Source organism: Ipomoea triloba, chromosome 10 (genome assembly GCF_003576645.1).
Source record: "Ipomoea triloba cultivar NCNSP0323 chromosome 10, ASM357664v1".
In the NCBI taxonomy this organism is placed as follows: domain Eukaryota; kingdom Viridiplantae; phylum Streptophyta; class Magnoliopsida; order Solanales; family Convolvulaceae; genus Ipomoea; species Ipomoea triloba.
The window spans coordinates 20931703-20940835 of record NC_044925.1 but is presented as its reverse complement, the minus strand read 5'-3'; the positions used below and the strand labels follow the sequence as shown (position 1 = coordinate 20940835).

The 9133-nt window shown below is 36.8% G+C and overlaps 1 protein-coding gene and 2 long non-coding RNA genes across 3 annotated transcripts; 2 read left to right on the top strand and 1 right to left on the bottom strand.

Annotated features, from left to right (window-relative positions):
- The first annotated feature begins 223 nt into the window (after positions 1 to 223).
- LOC116032962 lies at positions 224 to 2899 on the top strand. Its single transcript, XM_031275712.1, has one exon. It carries the CDS (start codon positions 1172 to 1174, stop codon positions 2342 to 2344), a length of 1173 nt encoding a protein of 390 aa, XP_031131572.1. The 5' UTR covers positions 224 to 1171; the 3' UTR covers positions 2345 to 2899.
- Positions 2900 to 5918: 3019 nt separating this feature from the next.
- Positions 5919 to 7944, bottom strand: LOC116031739. The gene is made up of 2 exons (XR_004100646.1): positions 7482 to 7944; positions 5919 to 6383 (listed from the first exon to the last, which is right to left on the bottom strand). It is a non-coding gene; the product is annotated as an uncharacterized LOC116031739 (long non-coding RNA).
- On the top strand, positions 6359 to 7666 carry LOC116031740. Its single transcript, XR_004100647.1, has 2 exons — positions 6359 to 6419; positions 7388 to 7666. It is a non-coding gene; the product is annotated as an uncharacterized LOC116031740 (long non-coding RNA).
- Positions 7945 to 9133: the final 1189 nt, after the last annotated feature.

Sequence of the window (9133 nt, the reverse complement as noted above, 5' to 3'; positions counted from 1 at the left end):
TAATTTTTGATACCTTGTCCAAAATTCATTGAACAAATCCTCTAAAACTCGCATTACTCACGTGAATTCCGGATGCAATTAGACCACGGGCTCTAACCGAGCCAATAACATACGGCCGTGGTCCGCACTAACCAATCCTGCGATTGGGATAAAAGTTTCCCTTTTTAATAAACTGCGAGAAGAAAATAGTAGTAGAAATTAGGAAACGAAAAAAAAAAAAAAGAGTACGAATCAGAGAGAGAAAGTAGAGAGAGAACGGGGAGTATCGAAGCGAAGCGGAGAGAGCGATCGGCGAGAGATACAGGCGAGTGGGTGTTGAGTATATTTCGATTTCTTGGGAGAGAATTGGAATGCGAAGCAATTTATAGAGGGAGAAAGAAGCAATGGAAGAGGAAGCTCGCGCCTGGGTTCCAACGAACAAGTAGCAAGAAAGATATTTATCAGAAAAGCAAATTTTTAAGAGTATTAATGTTTTGTTTTCTGAATCTGAATTTTCGAATCAGTTTCAGAGAGCTCCAATAAGGTCAGCCCAGTTTTTCTCTTTCTCGCGCTCTCTGTATCAGGCCTTAATTTTGAGCTTGAATCCCTGTAGTTTGCACCTCAATTTCCTGTTGTAATAAATTTGAACTTGAAGTTGGAAGCTTCAAGTTTTAGTCTTTGTTTAAAAGGTGGCATTTTGAGGTTGTTCCTTGGTGTTCAGGGGATTTGGGAGTTTAACTCATTGAATTGGGAAGAAAACTGGGCTTTACTTGGAGTCGGAGGATGGTATCCCAGTAGCGAATGAAGGGTTTATTTCGGTTGTAGTTCGGATTGTGTTTTTGGGGGTTTTGGGTTCAGAATTTAAAAATTTCCGGATTTGGGATTTTTGGAGGGAGAGTTAGTTTGGGGTGGGTTTGGATCTCCAGCTGTGAAGTGCCTCAATCCAATCTCTATTGTGTTGGAAGTTGAAGTTTTGCAGATGGTTTTGGGTTCAGCATTTTCGGGTTTGCTGTTAGAGGGGTTGGATCTTGTGTGGAGGATGAGCATTTGGAAATGTAGCAAAACCCTAATTTAGTGGTGGAATTGGGGTTATGAGGTTTAGGTATCCTTGAGCAGTGGGAAAACTGTTGTTGAATTGTTCTTTGGCTTTCTGCATGTACTTTAGGTGTTGAAGAGAGAGAGAGAGAGAGAGATGCAACCACCACATCAGCATTCACGAATCAATCTTGTTGAACTGAAATCTCAAATAGTGAGGAAACTTGGACCAGAGAGGTCAAAGCAGTATTTTTATTACTTGGATAGGCTGTTGGGCTTGAAGATAAGCAAGGCTGAATTTGATAAGCTTTGTGTTCGGACTCTTGGGAGAGAGAACGTTTCGCTGCATAATCAGTTCATTCGTTCGATTTTGAAAAATGCTTCTAGTGCGAAGGTTCCACCGTCAGCTCATGAGAATGAAATTTTAGTGCATGCTACTGGAGTTGCGAATAAAGAGCCCGTAGATGCTGCTATCGAGCAAAATGGAGCTTTTCTTGATCGTAAGGCCGGGGACCATCATGGTTCACTTGGACTGAATGGGAAGATTATTTCCACTTCTCAACAATCACTAATCACTGGATCACGTGATTTTAAAGTTAATGAGGAGAATGGGGATTACAGGGCACCTGATGTTCAGAAGGCAGGGCAGCATCATCAAGGTCTCATGCAGCAAACAGGGAACAATGCAGAGGAATCAGGTCATGACCCTATGAAATTCTCATTAATAAAGAGACCACCGTTTGCTCCAGTTTCTGTACATAGCAAAGACCAAGGTAGAGATGGAGGAAAAGAAAGTCATGCTAAGGTCCAACCACAAGCTCCACTCGGGGTTCCATTTTGCCAAGTTAGTGTGGGTGGTGCACGAAGAGCATTGCCATTGGGAACTGGTAGTAAATGCGTTAGTACTTCTACCAGTGGTACTCTGTTAGACAGTTTAACGCTGAGGGAACGCATGGAGCAGATTGCTGTAGCACATGGCCTTGAAGGGGTGTCTATGGATTGTGCCAATTTATTGAACAATGGTTTGGATTCTTACTTAAAAAGTATAATTCGGTCTTGTGTTCAACTTGTGGGAGCAAGGTCTGGACATGAGCCAACAAAACCCAACAAGAAGCATCCAACATATGGGAAGCTTGTTAATGGCGTTGGACCAGGCCATAATTTGCAGTTAAGTAATTGTAGGCCTTTGGAAGTCATACAGGAGCATACACCCCGTAACCTAATCTCATTGCAAGATTTTAAGGTTGCCATGGAGCTGAATCCCCAGCAACTCGGTGAAGACTGGCCATTGCTGCTTGAGAAAATATGTACACAGGCATTTGATGAATAAGACGTGCTTTACTTTGCTATGTCCTAGTTGATCCTGGATTGGTCCCTACTCCCTACTGAATGAAAGGCATCGATATTTCTGGGCCTTTGTGCAGCTGCATACACAGTTCCTTTCTCTGCTCTTTCTAAGGCCTTTTTGCAACCTTAACGGTACAATTTTCTTTGGTGGCCTTTCCGACCAGTCTGCAGCTGTTGACAAAAAACTTGGTTTCTTACAAGCTGGTAGGGAGCAGGGCAGGGTACTGTTGTCTCTTATTGCTACAGAGCTTGCCATCAGCTAGAGACACCTCATTTATTAGCAACCATTGGAGGGGCTCCAACACAAGAATGCCCAACTTGGTTGCCCTGTTGTATGATTAGCGTAATTCTCACTCCATATTTTCTGCATTCTCGTGTAATTTACAGTCAATGAGGAATTTAGAACAGTTTTGCAGGAATAATCATGTAGCCTAGTTCATTAGCTGGAAGGTGAAGGTGAATCATGCTAGAGTTCATGTGTATGTATCATCAAAATCAAGATTGATTGGAATCCAATATTAACAACACATTTTCATCACTAGCCTGATCATGGTAGTTTGAATTTTTAATTTTTTAAAAAGATTTTTTCTTTAACTTCTGAATGCCTCTTCATTTTTTATTAAATTTTATGGTGCTTAGACATGCTCTTTACAGATTTCATTTGTATAATTGGAAATGGTGCAGTGTCAAATACACATTGTAATCATTCTTCTATTCTTTTTTATGAATACATTATATTACTTTTAATTGCTGTGAAATGACAGATATTTCTCAAACTGAGTTAACAATTTTTTTGAAGAAAATTAGTTTTACTTGTTTGGTGGAAAGAAGTGCTTCATAGCCAATCTCTAAATTAAATTGAAGAATGCCCCTGACATGGTTATTAAAGCTATCTAAGTTGGAAACAGATAGGATATAAGAAAGCGTTATACTAGTGGGCTAAGGTAAGTGGCCAATTTCCACAATGTGATTGCAACACTTCTTTGCTCAGATGTCACGAGTAATAGGCTAATAGCTATATGAGGACCTCAACAAGATGCATTTATGCATTTCCATTCAATGTTTATCTGTCAATTAGGAACAGTGATACGATCTTACGAATTGAAATCATCAATTCCATTAAGCAGTTTCTTAAGAACAATATTAGAATTCCAAAATCAGATTTGAATTCATATATTTTCTACTTCTGACCTTTTATCTCTTTAATGCTGTTTTTTCCTTTCATGGGTAATGTTTAGTTACCACCACTGAAGGTCAGATCTCTTTAGTGTTGTGTACTCGAGACTGATGACCGAAAAATTTTAAATATTACTTTTACATATGATGTCCTTCTATTGGTCTGGTCATGATCAGATGTGTTCATTTATTTATGATATGCCTCATCTGTTAGATGCATGATGGACAATCTGAAGTGTGGTTCATGAGAAATCTAAAAACTTATTTTGGTTGGAGATACCATGCTAGCTTCCTGGAAGCAGGAAAAGAAAAATGTTCCAGAGGCTTGCAGGTTCAGGAAGAAGAATACTTGGTGCATGGAATACTGATTAAGACTACCAAGGACTTGGGAAGTTTGGAATAATTGCTGGATATTGACTCTCTTTTTTTTTAATAGCTGGAAGACTGGTGGTCATTGCAGGTCAGGTAGAAAGTTTATTCTTCTGACATTTATACATCTTACTCTGGTTGGTTCTAATAATAGAAAGGCACTGTCAACTGCTCTTGGTTTTCTAGCTGAGGTTTTGTTTCACTCGCCTTGATTGCTAATAGTTTTGACAAGGAAAACATATGTTTTCTCTAAGTTATGTAGTATTTTATTAACTATACTACTGTTGCTTGTGCAGTTCTATATTCTGCCTTTCAAAACCAATATGAGGCTCTCATATCATGAAGGATCTGGGGAAGAAAGTATGCAGGTATGCAACCTTACCTTTAAGTGAGGTAAATGTTAAATGCTGCTTTGCTATTTATAGGACCAATGTTTGAAGTCAATCCTACGCTTGTTGAGGCCTTTAACTTTCTAACTGCTAATTTTAAGAGATTTGGCATCACTTGTCTTAGTCGTTGCCTTGGTGATTGGTAGGAATCTAAAATAAGTTTCTGAATCTCATAGAAGTTCTTTGGGGAAATATTCCAGAAAGGTAAGTAGTGAAGATTCACACCTAAAGGTCATGGTTAGGAATGCATAAATTCATGTTTGAAGCTGTTATGTCATGCAGTATGTATGCATATATGCTGAGAACGAGAGAATGCCAATTTTTGACACAGAAACATACCATTTTCATGTACTCCATATGAACTAACCATGCTGTTCACCCAATGAATGTTCAACATAATATCATTGTTTTGTTCCCGGAACAAGTGCTGCAGTTTGAGATGATGAAAATAGTTCATCAAACTCTTTTTAAAACTTAAATTTCCTATTGTGGTAGAAAACTTGTTGATGAAAAGATGCACTAAAGAGGTAAAATCTTAGGTGTTCAAGGTGATTTAGAAGTTATGCTTAGAATAGATCCTCCGACTTTATTCTTGTAGGCAAGATATGTGATTCACTCCATGTGAACACAATTCCTCCTCGTTTTCACCTATAATAGTTGCTTATGTTGTTTCAGAATGTTTGATTATTGATTCAGTTTATTAAAGATGACCCTAGAGTTTATGTTCAGATAAAGCATGGGATTTTATCTCCGTTTTCTTCTCCTAAAATTGCTCTAAATTGGGGGATTATTTTGGTCTTTGAGTTTTAGTCTTTTAGATATGCTGATTCTAATGAAAGCTAAGCAGGTTAACTGGAAACAAGCCAAGCTTACATTTTGTTCTCTATTACTATTATGTAGAGGAACAGGATAAAGTGTCGATATATGGCAGCTTATATTTGAACAGATTAGCATCTAAATGACGAAAGCACAAATTTGATTTCGTTCATGCATCTAAACTGAATTTTTTTCATAAATCTCAACTTTATGACTCACATTATCAGCCAAATGCTGCTTTTTCTTTTTTGTTTCTTGGTTTTGCTTATGCCCCAAGTGTAAACCTTCCTAAATAACTAGAGTATTCATGCATCTAAACTAAAAGATTTTCGTAAATCTCAATCTTAGGACTCTCAGTCTCACCTGAACACCATGTTTTCTTTCATTTTTGTTTCTCTGATTTACTTATGCGCCAAATCTAAACCTTCCTAATAACTTGGTGCCAATTGAAGAAGACTTTATGAACATTTTTTGTCAGAACTCTTCTGGAATTAGGGTAACGGGAAAGTTATTTTCCGTTCCACAAATTTATGTTCTGGGTTAACGTTCATTCTCCATTGTTGAGATACAAATGGTGTTTGCTTTTGTCTTCCAATACTGCATTGCTGAGTGCTCATTAATTCAGATATCCATCGTTATACAGACTTGAAACTATTACGTGGTAATTTATGTGCATGAACCGTATTATGGATCAACCTTATTGTTATGCTGTGGTTGTTATCGTATTCCAATTAGAAGATTCATGTGTCCAGACTGACTATGTATGAATGCTACAATTCATATTGTATATAATAAAGACACATGGAATGCGGAAATTTGACCTTTTCATAGTTTCCCCCTGTCAATTTGTCTGTTCTTTCTAGATCACGAGAAAAGATGTTTCTATTTACAATTGACTGTTTTTTTTTTTTCTGAAAGTAGGCGTAATCTGGGTGAAGAGGGGAAATAGATACACATCCTTCACTATCATACTGATATGGACACTCGATATGTTTGGACCACCATATCTTGTAGCTATCAGCCGAAGGATGATTCCTTAACATGTCTTCCTTTGAGTGCGGCTGGTTGGTTACTGGTGGGCATGGGTTGTTGAGAAAGGCGGGCAACTTCTGTGGTTGGACCATACGAAGATTCTCCAGAATGGTCGGTGTTTGGGCTTACTATGCCGAGATGTCAACTCAGATTCGGTTCTTCTCAGCATCTCCCACATCACCTGGACATCCTCGTACCCACACGTTTGTATGTCATCACGAAGCTTCAATAGGCCTGCACCTGGAGGGTTAAAAAAAAAGCGCGGGGGAGAATCAGGTTAGTCGTCCCTCACACTCAATCCTATCAATTTTGCGTTACACACACACACACACACACCAGCAACACCACTTTCTTATCACTCGGAAAACATATGGATTCTTTGTTTATTTAGAAAACAAGATAGATATATGGTCTCTGTTGCTCTTTGGTATTCGAATATTTGACCCTCAAGGAATCAGATGCTATTGGTGTGGCATATATCTGCACACGCCTCGACTTTTCTGTGTTTATCCTTACAGAAACACAGACCAGTGATTTGATTGGTAGCAACATAGTTGATTCCACCATGAGTTTGTTTCATGGGATCCTAGTAAACCTTATTCTATCAACAAATTCCCAATGTCCTTTGAGTGGATGTAAGGAACAGATAGTGGAATCTCTTGCAGCTGCTTTTCATTAAAATATATCAAGTGCAGCAGTGGAGGAATCAATACCTTAACTATCTTCTCTGATCTTTTTAACTTATTATCCATTTATACTATACATCCTAAGGATTTAGAAATAATATTGTTTTTTACCGTACTGTAAAAATTACCAGAAAAATAAAGAATTTTGGAGAGACTATCATCAAACCATTCAAACCCTATTTGTCTTGAATTATGACTTTAGATTAGGATGTCTATTCTATAAAAGGAATAATCTTCACAGTCTTAATCAAGTAAAAATTAAAATAGTAAAAACAAAAATTCAGTTCTTACCTACCAATTGTTGCACCGACACCAAAAAAAAAAAAAAAAAACAAATCCCACCCTCCACCCCAGATAGAAGATCTGTAGTTTTTCTGGAACATGAATTAGAGGATTAGAGATGAAATTTTACGAGTTCGATGCAGCTACACTATGAAGTATTTATTTATTAATAGTAGTCGCAGAAAATCTTCATATTTTTTTTTTGTTGAAAATATCTTGTTCATATTGATTTTGAAAAATTGTTGAGAGGTTTTTATTTTGTTCCACTTCAAACAGTAATCGAAAGGATTTAAAGCTCCAATCTGCGGCTGACAGATTGGATGAAAAGGATAAACTATATGAAGAAACAGAGAGAGAGAGAGAGACTCACCATGTTTGCGAGCTTTAACACGAGCAGAAACTGCAATCCAAACTTTTCTGACCGGAAAAACCATCTTGTGCCACCAATCATCCATGGTTTTAATCCTGGGTTTCTTCCTCCGATTCCCTCCTAATCTACTCAATATTCCCCGTATTCCGGCCAGGCCTCTTCTCTCTGATCTCTCTTCTGCAAAATTCTCTGCTCCCACCACTGCTACGCTCAGGCGCTAGTGTACACACACAGCATGCGAAGAACCATGGACAGAAGAAGAAGAAGAAGAAGGGATTGTTGTTGTTGAGAGTTGAGAGTGGCGAATGATGATATGATGATGATGAGGTGACTGAGCCTTTGAGTGGGTGATTTCTTCTTCGCATCTGCTTCTTTGCACTTTGGTTGGTCGGCTTCGATTTATATTTATTGGGAATCTAATCACTCCATACATACATGTAAATTTACACGTTTCAATACGTTTCAAATATAAACTAAGAGTAATCTCGTACAAGATAACTAAAGATACAAATTTGTAATTATAAGATCACAAGTTTTAATTTTAGTCTTTTTGGTGTGAGCGGATCAACTATCAACCAGGATTATACTATCAAATAATATATATTCAATACACAAATAATATATTTTTAATATATTAAAATATACATTATATTTAGAAAAAATACATTATTTGAGTATTGAAAATATATTATTTTGTATAATATATTTTTCGTACACAATAATGTATATTGTATGATCATAATTTGCCACATGGCTTTACATAATACAAAATATAGGTGCATATTGACGTCTTAAAATTTTGGTGTGTAAATTTAAAACAAAAAAGTTTGAAGGGAAGCTTTTTGGGCTGTGAAATAATTGCCGGACGCGTGGGACGGGTGAGCAGTATACAACTTTTATTGTTTTTGTTTGACTTGATGAATGTGAACACGTGTCATGTTTTGAGTAGGAAATCCATACGTCACCTTGTAACGGTAATCTGCCTTGGGCGGTTTGACTGCTTAAACATTTCTTAACGTACATTCTTTCATTTAATTTAATTTAATTTAATTTTAGTGCGTTTAAATCAATTAAGAACCTAACTTTCTTTTTAAAAGTTACATATTGATCGGTGTGCTTATGTAATATTTTTTTGAGTTAATACCACAAATGGTCCTCTGACTATTGGGGTAGTACTCCGTTTAGTCCTTGACTTTCAATTCGACCACAAATGGTCCCCTGGCTTTTATTTTTGATCACAAATAGTCCTCCATTAAAATTTCTGTTAAATAGGTGTTAAATCTAGGGGTATTATCGTCAAATTGATATATATAATGGTCATGAAATAAAAATGTTTAGAATTTTTCACCAACAAGCATAATTGAAACAATTAACAAATATAAATACTCCTAAATAAAAAATAATGCACCTTATATCTCATAATTATGCGTACAAAATGAAGATTTAATATTAGAGCTATCTGTTTTAATTTAACCAACAGATTAAAATGGAATTTTTTTTTTCAAAAACCTTGCTTCCATTATTTTTATGGTTGTTCATACATGGCCGATATTAATAGTTTTCACTCTTCATTAATCGATCAAACATTTTGTTTGGGACATAACTGAACTACTGAAGGCCGTCACCGTTGAATTAATATAATTAATCAATTA